The 18,757-nt window shown below is 46.1% G+C and overlaps 1 protein-coding gene across 1 annotated transcript in view; it reads left to right on the top strand.

The window, feature by feature from the left end:
• Nucleotides 1-18,757, top strand: part of RAB3GAP2 (RAB3 GTPase activating non-catalytic protein subunit 2) — a 586,520-nt gene that overhangs the window by 502,560 nt on the left and 65,203 nt on the right. Inside the window, exon 33 of the mRNA XM_078649806.1 lies at nucleotides 639-860. Within this exon, the coding sequence (XP_078505932.1) occupies nucleotides 639-860 (222 nt within the window). The remainder of the gene's footprint in view (nucleotides 1-638; nucleotides 861-18,757) is intronic.

Below are 18,757 nucleotides of genomic sequence, written 5' to 3'. Positions count from 1 at the left end.
TTACAAAAAAAAAATTGTGATCATTTTGACGCTTCATGTGAAATCAGTTGCAAATCATATTCCTTGTGTCTGATCTGTGTGGTAGTGTTATGATTGTTGAAGAATCGGATACGCTTCTGACAGGTTGTAAGTTAGAGGAAAATAAGAAGTCGAACTTTGATCACAGGAAGCAAGAAACATAAATGGTAATATGTCAAGTGATTACTGCAAATATGACATCAAGAAATCTTAGTTTAGATTTTTTTAAAGCGATAAGGCCACCATCATAAGTGTTACACCCAGGTTTCGAATGAGAATAAAGAAGGTGAATGTGGAAAGCCAGAACTTAGCCAAGTAAATGGCTCAATATGAAATGCATGTTGAAAATATGGCATCAGGAGATTTGGCCAGTAATAGAAAAGAATGTCTGAGAAAACTGCTTCGATAACCTGTGAGGTCTTGGAAAGTTACACCACTGAATCCTTGTAGAAAAGGCAAAAATGTGAGTATAGGAACCGAAAGGATTGAAAGCAGAATGTGGTATATGATAAATGGTAAAGGAAAACTGCTTGTCACTAACTAGTTTGAGGAACATGAAAGGAAAACAAAGATGTGTGCAGCTTTTGTAATTTCTTTCTCATTTTATCTTGTGTCCTAAGTTTCTAATGAAGGTGGTGAGTGCAGCAGCCCAGGCGCAGTGTCACGCGCAAAATCCCAGCTCTTCTTCAGAAGTGGCCCCTCCGGTGAGCCTGGGAAAGAAAGTGGATTGGCTCACTCTGTGCGTGGACTTGGCCCAACAACTCCAAGTTAGTGAGGATGTTATCAGGCGACATTATGTCTGTGAGCTGTACAGCTATGGGCTCGACCCTGTGGCAGAAGAGGTAATGATGCAAGTCTCCCCATCTTTTAGTACCACTTAAATTGCTAGAATGTACATGGTAAGAGTTGTTTGTGTGTAGTGTTTTTTAAAACAAATGAATCACTTTTAATTGTTTAGTCCTAATTATGTTTCCTATTTATTTATTTTTGTAAAAAGATTACAGATAATATAGTATTTTGGATGATAACTGCAGATGTAGCCTGTTGTATTTCAACATGTCAGCGGTGAAACTTAGTTAGCTATTACCAATTGTATCTATTCAAAACATGAATCAAACACCACTGTACCATGTGATATGTATTCCTTTTTTTTTAATTTAGAGTCTCTGGTACAAAAAACTATATATACATACTTCATTATTCATAATCACACCATCATTATTAGTCTGCTTCATAAATATACATACAATATACAAGAATCCCAAATCCCATTATAAAAGATAAAAACTATGTTGCAACATTTCATGAATTCATATACATTGTCTCAATATATTATCGCAAATCAGAACTGATCATTATTATAAGGGATTAAAAGCACACCAATATTATATTCTTGAGTCTCGCCACCTTTTAATCGGTCCCCACATGTTCCTACCCAAATCTCGGGTTTTATTTCCCTTATACTCATACAAACATGATTCTATGTTATGCATTCCCAGCAGTCTGGCTAGCCACATTTGAAAAGATGGAGCTACGGTATCCTTCCACTGTCGCCACTGAAATAAAAACCAAGGTTTCTAATTCTTTCGTCAATTTCAAGCTGTTATCAGTGCCCAGTATCATCAAAGTTAAATTAATTTTACAGGCGAGCACCCCCTCCCAAAATCTCATAATTTCCCTATGAATTGGAATTAACTTTTCACATAAATAAAACATGTGTGCCAAATCCGCAGCGCCATGATTACACCTTGGACAGTTATCATCTCCCCTTACCCCCCAGACATGGAGCTTTGCTGGGGTCTAGTAGAGACTAAATGAAGTCTTGTAATGCTGCGACCTCAGGTTTGATGAACGGAATACCTTCTTGTTTAGGAGTAGGGCCTTATCAAGATCGACATCTGGATCCCCCAATTTCTCCGCTAAAGCCGCCAAAGTTCTAACTATCTGGGCATATAGAAACCATTGATTAGAGGGAATATCAAACTTCTGCTGTATATTTTCGAACGCCAGAATCGTATCCCCTATCATAATATCGCCAAACGTTTTTACTCCCTTTTCTTTCCACATCATGGTATTCTTATCTATACCCAGATGAGGGAGGAGGCTAGAGTTCCAAAGATGGAGGTGGGAATTTTTTGGGGGGAATATTTAACAATTTTTGAGACTCATTCCAAACCCTCCAAGCCCCTTCAACTACCTTGTATCGTGATCTTTTATAATAGCGACGGTCCACCTCAGACAGCAATACACCCGTAGCCTTTTTCCCCAATAATAGCTCAACAATAGAAGGTGGCGATAGAATACCTGCATTTCCCGTATTCAGGTTCTCGCTTGGTTGGAAAAGTTTAGTCATTTCAGTTAACAGGCATGTCCAATGGTAGAGTCTAAGGTTCGGCATAGCCAGCCCACCTCTTCCCCGAGGCATTGACATCAATTTTGAGGACCGCCTTATCTTCCCATACTGCCACACAAATTTGATAAATATTGCCTCCATCCTTTCCATCAACTTCTCTTCCACGAAGAGAGGAATAGCCCGGAACAGATATAATATCTTAGGGAACATTGTCATTTTTAGCGCATTTACCCTGCCAATCAGGGATAAATGTAGTACATCAATTCTTTTAAAATTATCTTCTATGTTCTTAATCAGAGGCACATAATTTTCACAGACAATGTTATCAACAGATGCATTAATTCTCACCCCTAGGTATGCAGCCGAATCTACAAATCTATCATCAGCCTTGGTCATATCTTTGGTACAGATTATTTGCGTCTTCCCTTCATTCAATAGATACCACGAACGGGTACCAAATTCCTTAGCTAATTGAACCAGAACTGGAAGCGCCTGCTCGGGTTCAGGAGTTAAAACTGCTAAATCATCAGCATATGGCAATAATTTATTTTTATAACCATTAAATATTACTGGGCTGATCTGTACACAACCTAAAATCTTCTGGATCAAGGGATCAATATATAGAGAGAAAAGAATCGGGGAGCAGGGACACCCTTGGCGCGTCCCCCTCTTAATTATAATTTTGTCTGATCGCTCCCCCATTACTTGCACTCGAGCTGTTGGATCTTAATACATTGCCTTCAGGGCGCTCATGATCCTAGGTCCAAATCCTCTACCAACCAGTATACCCCATAGATGTTTCCATACCACACAGTCAAAGGCTTTTTCAGCATCGAGGAAGATCATGGCCATCCCCCCCTCCACCCCCCAGCTCCCCGAGACAGCATGGGCGTCGAACAGCGTTATTGCACGCCTGGTGTAGTCGGTGGTACCCCGCCCTGGAACAAACCCATGCTGCCACGGAGAGACAAGACCACCAATGACCCTCCCCAATCTTCTAGCCCACACCTTTGAATAAAGCTTTGCATCTGCATTTATGAGCGAGATTGGCCGATATGCCCCAGAGTCTTCCTTTGGTTTCCCTTTCTTGTGAAACACGATTATATTTGTTTCTGTCCATGATTCTGGTGTTATACCTGTATATACAATCCCATTAAAGAGATCAAATAACATAGGGGCAATCTCCATTTTGATGCTCTTATAGACTTCCAACGGAATCCCGTCGGGGCCAACAGCCTTGCCTGCCGCTAAATCTTGTAGCGCCTCTTTTATCTCGCTCATTGTTAAGTCCTTATCCAGCTCCATTCTCTCCTGGTCCGCCAGACCTGGACCTCTATCCCAGGGTTCCTCACAAATACTACTAGCATCCCTTTCTTCGTTATAGAGTGATTGATAGAAGTTCTTAAATACTCGTAAAATATCTTTCGGTTCTGTGTACTCCGTCCCTCCCTCCTTTATACTAGGGATAATATTCTTTGTCCTATCCTGTCTAATTTTTAGCGCCAATGCTCTACCCGCTTGTTCCCCAGTTTCATAGAGTTCGGCCCTAGAGGATTGATAATCACCAATTGCCTTTTACGTCATTAATTTCTGAAGTTCAGCTTTTATAACCATCAGTCTCTGTTGGCTCTCGACACAGTCCCCTCCATATACAATATCCCTAATATGCTGTTCTTCTGCTTCCATTAGTAGACCCGTGAGTCTCTCACCCTCACTCCTATCCTCTCTTCTTAATCTTACAGAGCAACTTATAGTCTCCCCTCTTAAGGCAGCTTTAAAAGCATCCCACACTCCATTCCTTGATGTACTATAGCGGTTAGCATAAAAAACTCAACTGCCCATTTCTTCAGATGTTCATCAAATCTAATATCGGCTAATAACCATCTTTCAAACGTCCAACTAGATTTTACCCTTTCAGTGGTTTCCACTTCATATGACAATATCAGCGGGTTATGATCCGAGATAATTTTTGGTAGTTTCCTAATATTAACCTTCCCTAGCTCCGAAGCAGATATAAAAAAATAATCCAGTTTTGTATATTTTTGAAAAGGGGTTGAAAAATACGTAAAATCAGGATTGGCTGGTTCTTTAAACCCCCAGACATCTTTTAGCCCATGTGAGCATATAAGTGCGGATAATGCCCGGGATACTCTGGGTTTACGTCCAGTATATATCGCCTGATTAGACCAGTCTGCAGAAATATTGAGATCTCCGCAAACTATAATTGGGGTAGGCCAGCCTACTAACTCCAGTTCTAAAACATCAAAAATTTCGGGGTCGTCCTGGTTAGACCCGGATATCACACATAATGTACAGCCCAGGCTGAGCTGGGCTATTGCCCACCTCCCTTGGCAATCCGTTTTACACTGTTTGACCCCCCCCCCCCGGAATGATCTGGCCAAAATTGCCACCCCCCTTATTGAAGAGGTTTGAGAGGAACAATCTAGCAAATCATACCCTCTTATTCTCAACAAATTCCTTTTTGCCCCGGGTAGATGTGCCAACACCAGCTAGACTCCCTTGAAAGTCTTTATCTAACATTTCAATTTTTTCTTGGAGATCTCCAAAACTGGGCGGCGTTCCTGATCCGCTCCGGCAGCCTTCCTAGCTGGGGGGTATTCCCACCACCTGCACCCACCAGATCCACTTGTTTCTCGGCTGAAGCCCCCTGTGCCATGTCTGGCCCCTCCGCCACCACCACCGAGTCGGGCACAGTTTTCAAGCTCTTCTCCGTACTGCTTTTAGCACACAGCTCTGCAATGGAAGCAGTATTCTGGCAGGTCCTGGTGGTATTCTGCTTAGTTTTTTTTTCCGGCTTCTCCACCAATGTCTGTTGCCCCCGAGGCTTCCCCTCCTCATCGGGATTCACCCCCTCGAGCTGCCATTGCCACTTTTGAGCCTGTTTTTGGGGGCATTTCCTCCGTGCATCTCCGCGGATTTCGTGATCCCAGCGAACAACACAGGGACTGCCGGCCTCTCTTGTGAAGTCTCTCTTCCCGGCCGCCCAACAGCTTCAGCGTGCTCCACCTCCTCACTCGGATCCAGCCGCCCGGAGAGAGCGACGCTCCAAAGACCGCTGAACACGCCGCTGCAGTCAACGCCAATTTCCGCGGCACAAGAACCCACCAGGTGCAGGCAAGTAACATTTCATTCCTCAGTCATATTTCGGTGATATTACGTGATATAACGGGCAAAATCCAAAGTTCCTTAAGCCATCGCCGTCTCACTGCAAAAAACGGCCACAGTTACGCGACCGCCATCTTGCTCCCCCGTGATATGTATTCCACATGTATGAATGGGGACGTACTCTGATAAAACATTACATACCCAGGGAGATCATGGAAATCAGACATGCCGGCAGCCATCTGACTCTTGTCCTGGCATCTTCCCATCTCTATTTATATTCATTTTATTTACATATTATTTGCAAGGTCAATTTGTTCATGTTTCTATATCTATATCGAAAGGGGATTCATTTTTGAAAGGCTGACTTTTGAGTGTGAGAGCAATGCCACAATCGCAGTGGATCGACTTGGAATTCTGATTAGAACTCAAGCACCAAGGCGCACTGTGTTTACTTTCTTAAGTTCACAAATGTTATTGTGGCATTTAAAAGATAGATGCACAATACAGTTTGATAAATTACTTTAAATTCATTTTTAAAATTATTATCCTGATGTGCTATTCAACCCCCCGCCCTTACCAGTTTGCGTGATGTGATCATACTAGCTCAATGCTCTTTCTCCCTGATAGCAGTTTTTAGCTACTGGTATCCATAGTCTTTCTAGTGGCTTGGGCAAAGGATAAGTTGTAGCCTATCATACACTCAAACGAATGTGGCCCTTAAACTTATGGAACTCATTTGGGTCCATACTGGCAATCCTTATAAACTGTGTAATATTTCAGGAGGATAGGTAATTTTAAATTCAGCAGTTCTGCCGTGCTAGGGGAGTGAGTGATTTTTCCACTTGTCCATATCTTTGTATCTGAAAGAGACACGTTAGTGATAGATTCCTTACCTTAGAATATCCCCAGGCGTCAGACTGGATCCGGAAATTTGTGCATATGTTCTTATACAGTTGAGGATCATTTTCTGCATACAGATCCCTGTCAGATAGACACCAATGTATTTCATAGAATTGGTCGGTCACAAAAAACAGTTCTGCTACCCAATGAGTTTCACCTTTGCTGAGTGTGAGTTTTTAAGGTTCCCAGACTGTTACTTGTTGACCTTGAACCTGAAACTGCCTGATATGTTTGCTATACCTCAGTCACTACAGTAAAGGAGCGTTCAAGATCTGTAGGGCCACTAGAACATCATGAGCCAACATGAACATTTGAAGGGAGTTACCACCCACCCTAATAACGCTAAATATAATTTTTATTCTTTAGAGATTGAGTGAAGGGTCCCATTGACAGCCCAAAGAGCGGGTATACCATCTCTGCCTGGTGTATCTTCGTAAGTGAATTCTATTTGACATGCCCCATTCAAAAGTATCCACATTGTAGAGTAATGCCATTACACAGTATAAGAAATTAATTCTAAAATCCTTATCAATCAGTGCCTCCCATAGGACGGCCCCCTTCACCTGTCGAATTAATCTAGAAAAAACGGTATTGCTTGTCTATTATATTATCTCACATGATAGAGGAAATGGGTAGGGTTATCTCCTGCCTGTTGACTCCTCGCCAGTCCAGGGTGTATGGGTGGCTAAATGTGTCATGATCTGTTTGATTCCAGTAGCCAGAATCGTAGTGCATTTTTTGTGTCTATGTAGATTAACCCAATTGGTCTTTAAGTGTTACAGAGCCCTGCTTCCAGCATAGTTGCAATAACTAAGTATGCGCTTCTAAAGTGATTAAACAGCACTATGAAGAAACCAAGCAGAGAGGGAACCATCATCTTGTAAAAAGAGGCCATGAACCCATCTGAGCCAATGGCTTTGTTCGACTTACACTTTGTGACAGCCACTCAAGTTTCCTCTTTGCTTATTGGAGCTTCCAGGGATTTCTTTTGGTGCTTGTCAGGTTTTGGCTGATAAGACTTTCCAAAGATTTAGTGCTAGAAGACTAGCCTTGTTGTTTCTTTTGATTACATTTTGTTTTCCATTTTATGTATTTGAGTGAAAACAATATAGGAACAATCTAACTTCAAAGCAATGATAATATGCTAGCTGCTGATATTGTTGATACACATTTAATGTATCAGCATCCTCTCAACTGTGTCAACCTTTTCAGTCTTTAGGTTTGTATATGGGCCCTCACCTGTTTAGCCTTCAGCTTGGTGGCCACATACCCCCAGCTTTTCTGCCCTCTTCACAATAGCTTTGTTCAATTTTAAGTAGTGAGTATTCTGCTTAGTGTATCAGTAGTTGCTTTACTTGGTCCCTCACATTCATGTCCGTCTTTGTTCTTCAAATTTTGACAAACGTGTTTGGTAGGGAATTGTCTATTCCCACTCTCATCTTGCTCTATTGCCTTTGCTACTAGGAGTTGGTCCCTAAACACCAACTTCATATGTCACAAGTAAATGCCACTCCCATCTTCCCATTGTTGATGAGAGCAAGATATTCTTTAGTTATTTATTGGAGCTCTCTTTCACCCACTAAATATTTGAGTGTAGGTGTTATTTTTAAAACCTGCAGCTGCCTGTCGTTGCTCAGGTGCTAGAAAACAGCTTACCAGAAATATTCTAACTTAGATTTTGATAGTGAACAGAAGGTTCCAGAGCATTGTATGAAGAGCTAGGTTGTTGGAAATATCAATGGGAAGGAAATTCCAAATGATAACACACAGATATGAGAAAGATCTACTTATTGTTATTGAGAAGCGAATGTATGATGGGATACAAAGTTCAAAAATACTTTGTTTTAGTTAGTTAAAACCACAACAATATACTGTAGATAATTATAATAATTTAAAACAAATTATACAATAGGGATTTATTTTCTTTTTAAAACATCAGTTAATTCACAATACATTGGTTACACAGCTGATTTATATGTAAAATGTGACAAAGTGCAATAAAATACAGATACAGTAATCTGTTTTGAAAAACACAGTCTCCAAGGGGGCCTTTTTTAGCATATTACTGTAAACCCATAAAAACAGGACAGAACTGGAAGAAGTCCATTGTAAAATATATGTCCTCCACGTTGCTATTCTGTAACTCCCCTTGGACCGGTCTTGACTAATTTTGCATACAGGGTTAAAAAATTTACCAAGTTACAATTAAGCTGTGGATCATTTGGATCAAGGCATTTTAATATTGCTGCTCTACAGGTGCGAATACCACTTATATTAAAATGTTTTTTGAATAACCAAATGCAATGTGATTTTAGGTTAGGGCAGACGCAAATTAGATGAATTAGATCCTGCTTCGGTGCTCCACAAAGACTGCATGCTTTCAGACCTTTATATTACCAACTTGGTTGATCAGCATTTGATGGAATTGTGCCGAAACGTAACGCCATGAACTTTGCTTTTAAGTGTGGAGCATACGTCTGACCTAGATGTGGAGAGGTGTGGCTCACTGGTTAGAGGCGGCAGACCTGTAAGCAGAGAACGGCCCGGGACCAGGGTTCAATTCCCGACGCGGCAGAGTCTTGGACCAGGGTCAACGGACTCTATAATTCTCGCCTCAGTGCCTACTCTAACCAGGGAACACACTCGGTATCTCTGGGCATTAAGCTTGCCTCATCTCAACAACGGCCCCCCAGATACGCCGGGGATGCCTGGTTTCACCCTGGAGATACCCAAAAAAAAAAAAGGGACCATCTCACAGGGAAAACCAGGACGGGTTCCCCAGCGGTCTACAGCGCCAGGACACTCCGGTAGAGTAACAGTGCGCTTTACAAGAATCCCACATTTAGATACATTGCTGGCTTCAATTTGGTATATGATTGCAGGACCATCCATGGTTGGGATCGCTTGCTCAGACTTGTTTTGTCCTCCATTAGCGAGTGCTTTATAGCCGCTTTCTTTAGCGTTAGCTAAAAGGAAGAAAATGGGAGATTCAATTGCAAGAGACTTATAGTATTAGTATGTTTTAATGATGATCGTAAGTACTTAGTATAGGCGGATTCAGGATCCTCATCTAAGGCCCTCCACAGCACATTATTGATTGGATTTTGCCTGTTGGTCCAAGTTTTGTACCATGTTTTTATAGTTCTATATCGCCTTTGCACGTGCTGGTGCTGCGACCCATCTTCCTGCAGATTCCTCATCTTATAAATGTCTTCTTCTAACTCATGTGGTGTCTGACTTCAAGGTGTTTTTATTTTATTTATTTTTTTATTTTTTTTAGAGACCTTTATTTGACAAATCAAGGTATACAGTATTACAGGCCTACAACCATCTAGGCCGGCCGTGACATGTGTGCTCCTGTGGTCTTACATTACAATTGTACACAGCCCTTCAGCCGACAACCAGAGGTCCGGCGGCGTCATATGTCTATATTGATACTTCCAATAGGTCGCGGCCATTGTAGTAAACAGTAGGTCTAGTATTTTTTATTTAAAAAACATAACATAACTGTGTTCAGGTTTTATTCACACACCACATTCAATATCACGTCTATTCCACTTTATCGGGATCTGCAGTCCATAGCGTTTACTTCCTATGTCCATCATATTCGATCTCCACCTCTACCCTTCCCCCCTGTAACCCAGCCCTCTCGTTACTCCTGCTCCCCCTCTTCCTCCTCATCTGAGCTAACATTGTCATCATCTGGCAGCGGTTCACATAACTCCCCTCTGTATGTATTCCATGCCGACCATACTTTGTTCCATTTGCAGGGGCACGCCCTAAGCACATACACCACCCTCTCCGTGAACATCAACATGTCCATGTTGCCACTCACCTGTGACACCGTGGGTAGGTCTGGTGCGCCCCATCGCTGCGCAATGTCTCTCTTAGCTACCATCATCGCCAGTGTACCCCATATTTGACCATAGGTGGATAGGTCCGTAGGTTCCCAGATATTCAGGAGACATTTGAGAGGTTCTGGGACCAGGGACACACGGAGTGTCTGTGAGATTGTGCGCATCACCTGCCGCCAGTATTAGACTATACGTGGACAATCCCACATTGTGTGTAGGAACGTTCCCTCTTCCCCACAGCCACGAAGACAGAATGGGTGTGGTGCCCTGTTCAAGGTGTGTTTAGGAGCACACATACCACCTCCATCTTTGTGTTCCTGCTAAGTGTTTGCCTTCCAGCTATGCACCCTCCCACCTGTTACCTATCAATCAGTCATCCCGGGTCTAGGTATCAGGGCCTGCCTGACTTCATACTTGTTCTGAACAGGCGATTCTATTAATAAGAACGATAGCTCATTTTTATCACTAAACGCATTGCTATCCATTTTAACATTCCCCGCTCTAATTGACTCTTCGACTACACTATCTAATTCATGCATTTATACCATTACTTTAGTTGGGTCCTTTTGTTCCTTATGCTCGCTTTTGACTATGACAACTTTCCTAATCACTTGCATTCTCTCCAGTTTGAAGACTGCATATTTACAGCAGATAATCCCCAGTTGTATAATCCCGCAACCCAATAGAAACGCAACAGTAACTGGCAACAGTGATTTACATAGACCAGATAGCCATTGGGGGTGCCAGGGAAGCCAATTTGAAGACCACTCCTGCTCAGTGGCACCTCCTTCTTTACTCATGCTTCTTTTAGGTTAAGCAGTGCTTGGATGGCAGGTGTCAATGTTCCATTGTCCAAGTCACTCTCAGGGATGAATGTGAAGTAGTAGGTCTAATACTTCTGCTGCCCTCTGCATCCTGACAAGGCAAGTTCCGCAGTAGCAGGACTAGTAGGAGACACAAGGTGAGTAGCTGATGAAGTATCAAGAGCACTGGCATCTTGGGAGTTCTTCATTTTAGTTTTCCTCATCATATTCGGGAAGATAATTTTCCCCTTCATAAACATTGTCATTGTCCAAGTCAGTGACAGAAGGATTGTGCAAATTGTCAGAATTATAAGGATTTGCCTGTTGGCTGCGCTGCGTTGGGAAGCAGCAGTGGCCTCACTCGAAGTCTTGGTGGATTCGAGAAGTGCAACAGGTTGTAAATCCCCCGCAGGCATTAGCACAGGTATCAGTGTGAAGGAAACTAGTGATGATGGCACTAAAACTAGTGCTGGTGCTGAACTTGATGTGGGTTCCAGGGATCACCAATGGCGATCCTGCTGGCAGAAACCCAGCTGAAGGCCCATGCGGGTCCTTAAAGCCCGAAGGTGCACCAGATGGAATTGATAAAGGGTTGACAATGTGCAGCACAGTCTCCCTGAAGGCCTTTACTTGCTGCAATGTCACTGATGGCCCCAGAAATTCAGGGTGCATCTGAACAAGCACCTGGATCAGCTCCAATGGAGATCGGGGGCGAGACCAACTTAGACTTTTTATTGTTCTTTTTCAGCTTACCTTTGGGTTCCTCTGAACACAGTTGTCTCAGGCCCTTGAGTAGGCACCAAAGGCATACGTCATGAGGGCCTGTCATAGATATTTGTTTGTGCAATCCCTAGAAGGTTTAAACTCTGTAGTTTTGGGAGGGGGACCTGTGTTCATGCGTTCTTCTAAAAAAGAGGAATTTTGAAAACAAAACTTAACAAGGAGAGGAGAGGTCCAGATCCACATCTGAAGGCATGGAAGACGAGGAACACAGATCAGCATGCATGGGTGGCACTTATATGTGACTTTGTACGTCATTTCTGGAGCTGCAGGGTGCTACTTACCACCGCACTGGAGTACTGTTTAAAGGTTTCTGGGTTCAGTCTTATGACTGAGGAACATTCAGATGGTGAGGACTCTGCAGTTAGAAGTATCCATCAGAAAGGCAAGGCAGTGCAAAAGAGTACCTTTTCCAGGTGGATAGTCCTCTGCATTAAATTCTGTTACAGTCAGGCCAAGAAGTAGCCTCCAGAAGGGTTGAGGGCTCACTCCCTCAGGGCCAAGGCTGCTACCACTGCGTTTGGGCGCAGACCTACTGGCATAAGTACACACATGCACAAAGCCGTATTGCATTGATATCAAGGAATGACATGAAGGGCATTTTGCCCATTCAGTCCTGCAGGATTTTTTTATCTGAATCATTCCGCAGACCCCAGTAAGGGGGGTGAGGGAGTGAATTGTACTGCTTTGCTATCTATACTAAAGATGATGATTCTGTGGTTAGAGATATTCATCAGAAGATAAAGTTACTCACCTTTAGTGACATTTTTCTGGTGAATACCATATCTGAAAGAGACTATTCGTTTTAGATTCCGACTGGATTTGGATAACTGTTCTTCAGCCGTACCCATGTGCGTTGGTAGGTGGCGTCGGTCGACTCCGTGTTCGTCATTAGAGTCATGATCGCCGGATATGAAGTTGCTGTATTTACTTAGACACCGCCCCTGCGCACTGACTTTTGTTCTTTCTAATTCCGCGCCAGCTAGCACAGAGCCGGAGAGAGTGGTACCCTTAGTCACTTTTTTGCTTAAGTTTTTTTCGACTTTGACAACATCTTTTTTTGAGTTTTTCGACTCCTGGTGCACGTAGGGATATCCCATCGACGTACCGGCTTCAAACCTTGTGACTCCTGTCACAAATTGATGTTGAGCACGGACCCACACCTTGTCTGCCTCTGGTGCCTGGAGCGCAACCACGACCCAAAGTTGTGCTCCAACTGTCAGGCCATTAACCCAAAGTCTTTGCACGAGTGGTCCCGAAAGCTTCTGGAGGCCCAGCAGTCGGCTCCACGCTCCTCGAGGTCCCCGTTGAGAGGGAGGTCGTGGGACCAGTCGTGGAATCACCACCACCATTCATCATCGAAGTCTTCGTCTTCGGGTAAGTGGAAGCACAAGAAGAAGGCAAAGAAGCACCGTCGCTCTTCGCCTTCTCCCCGTCCGTGGGCTGACGCTGAAGGTTGGCGACCTTCGGCTCCACCCGGTGAGCCAGCTGGGACGGCTCTGAGCTTCCTTCCCTTCCTGGGAGCCGGAGCATCTCCTGCCCAGCTTCGTGCATTTTACGAAGCTCTCTACTCCATCTTTGGGTAGCCCGACTCCGGCGGCACGCCTTGGGCCCTGTTGACTCAGCTGGGGGCTCTAGGCCTTCGATGCCAGCGGCTCTGGCCCCGGCTCCACAGGATCCCCAGGCATCCAGGTCGGTGCGGGTCGACCTTACGACACCTCCCCGGTGCAGATTCCTTCAACAACACCTCCGCCGGTTGTGTCCACTGCTGGCGTCGACCCCAGCCTCCCCATGGACATGGAGTGGGACCGTCACCAGGTGGTACTTTTGTACCATTGTTCATCCCTGGCGTTCCTTTTTGCCCTGAGTGGCAGCCAGGAGAGGATGAGCAGGACTGGGAGTGTCTGTTGACCCTTTGGCAGACCAGCTAGAGGAGCCGGACTGGAGATGAGAGTTGGGCGACTGAGGCCTTGGGCCTTGAGGTTCCTATGGTTAGCAGTCAGGACTAACCTCCTCACTGTGGTGCTTCAGCCGGCAACCACCTCTTCGGAGCCCCTGCTGGCATTCCATGAAGCCCTTACGGACATTCTACTGGGTACTTGGTCCAAGCCCAGCACAGGGGCTCCTGTGGGCAGGATGATTGCCCGACGCCCCCGCACAGCTCCTGGCAACCCACTTTTCCTCTCCCAACACCCTACCTGTGTGAGCTTGGTGGTCCACCCTCAACCACAAAAGGCGCGTTCCCTAGCTAGATAGGAAATTCAAGAAGCTGGACCATCTTGGGCAGAAGATGTTTTCTTCCCCCAGCTTGGGACTGCGGTCGGTGAACACTACATGTCTCTTGGGCCGTTATTCCCACTCCGTGTGGGACACAGTTGCGCAAGTGCTGCCAGAGTGCCCAGAGGAGGTCCAGACTGTACTATCCCATGCACTTGTCGAGGGTAGAGACGCAGCAAAGTTCGCCATTCGCTGTGGGCTGGACACCGTCAACTAGCTGGGTAGGACGATTTCTACATTGTAGCCCTGAGACACTATGCCTGGCTGAGGTCCACTGGCTTCTCTGGGGATGTCCAATCGACCCTTTTGACATGCCCTTTAATGGCCGCCGTCTGTTTGGCGGCAAGGCAGACAACCTGCTCTAGCACTTCAAGGACTCTAGGCCTACGGCCAGATCCTTGGGCCTTGCTACCACCTAGCACCCTGTCCAGTCTGCCTTTCGCCCCTTCCGTGGCTACGGAAGGGGTTTCCCACCACATTCGACCCATGGCCACAGGTCAGCACGAGCTGCCCAGCCTCTGCGCGGCCGGGAAAGTGGGACCAGACGTCGTGGGTCTGAGGTTCATCGGGCGGGCCAGTCCACCAATACCCCCTCTGCAGCAGCCTTCAAACCTTCCTAGTCTGACCTTTTAGGGCCACCAGTTGCCAGTGGGCGGCAGGATCCGCCATCACCTCTCCCACTGGCACAACATCACGTCGTACAGGTGGGTTTTGCAGAGAGTTCGAAGGGGCTACTCCCTATCCTCCGAGTCTACCCCTCCGTCCGTGCCACCAACACTCCATCGCATGTCAGAGGATCACTTGGCCCTTCTCCGTCAGGAAGTTACTCCTCTCTTGGCCAAGGGAGCCATCAAGCGTGTTCCTGGGCCAGAAGTAGGTTGTGGTTGTAATTCCCACTACTTCCTGGTGCCCAAGAAGGACAAAGCCCTGCGGATGAACGCCTGCGTCCTATCTTGTCCTGCAGATAAAGGCCTGCATCCTATCTTGTATCCCAGGGATGTCAACCGCTTCCTCCTGAAGGAGAATTTCAAAATGTTGACAATGGCTCAGGTCTTGTCTGCCATCGACGCTGGAGTCTGGATGGTAGTGTTGGATTTGCCGGACACTTATTTTCACAACCACGTCCTGCTGGCCCACAGGCATTACCTATGGTTCACGGTAGGCCACGAGCATTTTCAGTTTACCTTGCTCCCCTTTGGCCTTACCAGCGCCCCTTCATGAAAGTGATGGCGTGGTTGCAGCTCATCTGCGCAGATCAGGGGTTCCAGTCTTCCCCTATCTCGACGACTGGCTGTTGAAGGCGAGTTCGCCCCAGGCTGTCGTTTCCCACCTCCAGACTACGGCGGACCTCCTGCACTCACTGGGGTTCACTATAAACGTGCTGAAATTCCCTCTCAGAAGCTCCTTTTCATCGGAGCAGTCCTAGATACAGCGCAGTTTCAGGCTTATCCTTCCGAGCAGCGAGTTCGGGTATAATCAGGCTATGATACAAATGTTTCAGCCTCTATCCTATGTTTCGGTGAGGATGACCCTCAGGCTGCTGGGCCTCATGGCCTCGTGCACCCTGCTGGTGGACTATGCCAGGTGGCATATGCAGGCTCTGCAGTGGGACCTGAAGTTACAGTGGGCACAGCATCAGGGGAATCTTTCTGGTGTCGTCCAGATCTCTTAGGGAACTGCACACCAATTGCAGTGGTGGCTAACGAACCAGGATTGGGTCGACGGCAGATCCCTCTCCCTTCCCCAACCAGACTTCACAGTGGTGAAGATGAGTCACTTCTTGGATGGAGCGGCCGTATGGGAGAAGCAGAGATCTGGAGCAGCTGGTCTCTGGCGGAGTCCGGGCTCCACATCAACCTGCTGGAGTTCCGGGCGAACCATCTGGCACTGAAAGTTTTCCTTCCTTCTCTCAGGTGTTCACGGACAACACCACCGCCATGTGGTACCGCAACAAACAGGCCGGGGTGGGGTCGTGGGCCCTATTTCAAGAGGCTCTCCGCCTCTGGACGTGGCTGGAACATCAGGGCATGTCCCTGGTGGTTCAACACCTGGCAGGTTCCCCAAATGTCAGAGGGGACGAACTCAGCCGGCGGTGCATGATGGATCACAAATGACGTCTTCACTCGGAGGTGTTGCAAGGTCTCTTTCAGCAGTCTGGAGAGCCTTGGTTAGATCTGTTCGCCACCGAAGAGAACGCGCAATGTCAGCAGTTCTGCACATTGGAATTTCTAAGGCGACACTCACTCAGTGACTCTTTTCGTTGTGAGTGGTATTGTGCTCTTCTATACGCCTTTCCGCCTATACCACTTCTGCCCAGAGTGCTGAAAAAGATCAAGCACAACTGGGCCCAAGTCAATCTTGTGACTTCAGATTGGGCACAAAGAGTTTGGTATCCCGAGCTCTTGAACATGGCCATCGATCCTCCGATCAGACTGCCTCTTCGGGACAATCTTCTGTCGCAGCAGCAGGGGACGGTCCTCCACACAAACCTGTCCTTCCTCTATCTCCACTGTCACCGCACAATCTCCACGTGTGGCAACAGTTGACAGCTTTCGACCTTCCTCCCGAAGTCTGTAATGTCATCTTGGCAGCCAGGCGTCCCTCCGCTAAACACTATGCGCCTGTTGATGGAACTAATTTGTGGCATGGTGCACAGCAAAGGCAGTGGATCCCCTTTCTGTCCCTCCTTCGGAGGTTCTCCTCTTCATTCTTTCTTTGGCCCAGCAGGGCTCTGTTCTGGGCACCGTTAAAGGCTATCTTTCGGCCATTTTGGTCTTTCTTTGCCTTACTGATCAGCCTTCTCTTTTCAAGTGCCCTATTGTAAATAGATTTTGTAATGGCATTACTCACCCCTTTCCTCCTATTCCTTTCGTAATGTCCCGGTGGGACTTGAATCTGGGCTTAACCTACCTCATGTGTGCTCCTTTCGAGCCACTAAAAAATTGCCCTCTCAGACTATTGACCTTGAAGACTGCTTTTCTGATTGCCATGACCTCTACTCTTAGGGTTAGTGAGCTTCAGGCTCTTTCTTCTAAACCTCCTTTCCTTGCTGTTCATCCGGACAAGGTTGTCCTTTGAACTCAACCTTATTTTCTTCCCAAAGTGGTTACCTCTTTCCACATAGGACATACCATCACTCTGCCCGCCTTCTTTCCGCCCCGCATCCTTCTAAAGAGGAGGAGAGGCTCCAACGTCTTGATCCAAAACGTGCGCTATCTTTTTATCTGGATCGCACACAAAAATTCCGGATGGGGTGATCAACTCTTTATTGGCTATGTGGGCGCCAAGAAAGGTCAGGCTGTGCAAAAGCTGACCATCTCTCGATGGGTCGTCCTTTGCATTGAAATTATTTGCTATTCCTTGGTGAAAAAGAAGCCTCTGGTAGGACTGCGTGCCCATTCCACCAGGGCGACAGCAGCCACTAGTGACTTTGGACGTGGAGTCCCCCTCAGTGACATCTGCCAGGCAGCCACGTGGGCATCACTACACACATTCACTAAACGTTACTGCCTGGATAGTCAAATCCAGAGAGACGGCTTCTTTGCCCGTTCAGGTCTCCAGGACTTTCTGGTGTGAACTTGGTTTGCAGACCCACCTCCAGGGTTAATGTTGCTGGGGTATCTATTCTAAGGTAAGGAATCTATAACTAATAATCTCTTTCAGATGAACAAGTTACTTACCTTCGGTAACGATATATCTCTAAGAGACATATATTAGTTATAGATTCCTTACAGCCCCGCCCATCCTCCCCAGTCTGTGAACTGAATTCTAGCGTAAGGGACTTCCTTTCAAGGTCCTAGTTTTGTGCACCATTGTTCAGTGTCTTGCATGGCGCTGCGCTTCTGGCATGGAATTTCATGTAAAGAACTGACATCAGCGCGCAGGGGTGGCTTCTAAGTAGATACTGCGACGTCATTCCAGCAATCATTTTTTTTATTTTATTTTTTAAAAAATTTTTTTATTGCAGATTCACAAACTAGCAGCGAAATAAGTCGACCTTCCCATCTTTGTTCATTATAGGGCATAGTTCCATAACGAATTTGCACACAGCCATTCAGCCCACATCCCGGAGGCCGGGTGGCGTTCATGCCCAATCTGTCAAATACAGCAAGGAGATCACCTCAGAAAGGTGTCCGGTCAACAACACAATGTAGTATCTGCTTTTTTATAACACACCAACCCCCCTCCCCAATCCAATCAGCCGAAGACAGTGTTCTATAATAACAAATAACGTCTGAGCCAATGCAGCTCGCTCCAGCCACTCATACATCCGAGCTCCCCTGTTCTAGATCCCTGGATTCTCAACAATGAACTAATCCACATGTGTACGAAAGATCCGTTCCATGGGGGCTCCTGCAGTCGCCCACCCCGAGTCTAGCTGCTGCTTTTCTCCTGCCACTATCTGTATCAGAACCCCAATACCCCACCCCTCATCCCTCCCCCCCAACTACTGCTGATGTGGGCCATAACCATGTATTCTCAGCCAAGTCTGTACTACCTGAGGGATCTATACAAGCATATCTTCTCGTCTCATGGAACCTCCCACGCTGGCCATCCCCTAGTCGTCCTCCACAATCAAATAGTCCGTTAGTGCCTGCACTATTGCCTGCCAGGCCCTTGCCATTTCCAGGGCCTTTTCATTTGCT

Source organism: Lissotriton helveticus, chromosome 6 (genome assembly GCF_964261635.1).
Source record: "Lissotriton helveticus chromosome 6, aLisHel1.1, whole genome shotgun sequence".
Taxonomy (NCBI): domain Eukaryota; kingdom Metazoa; phylum Chordata; class Amphibia; order Caudata; family Salamandridae; genus Lissotriton; species Lissotriton helveticus.
The sequence above is the reverse complement of the archived record's forward strand: the minus strand, read 5'-3'. Positions and strand labels throughout refer to the sequence as shown.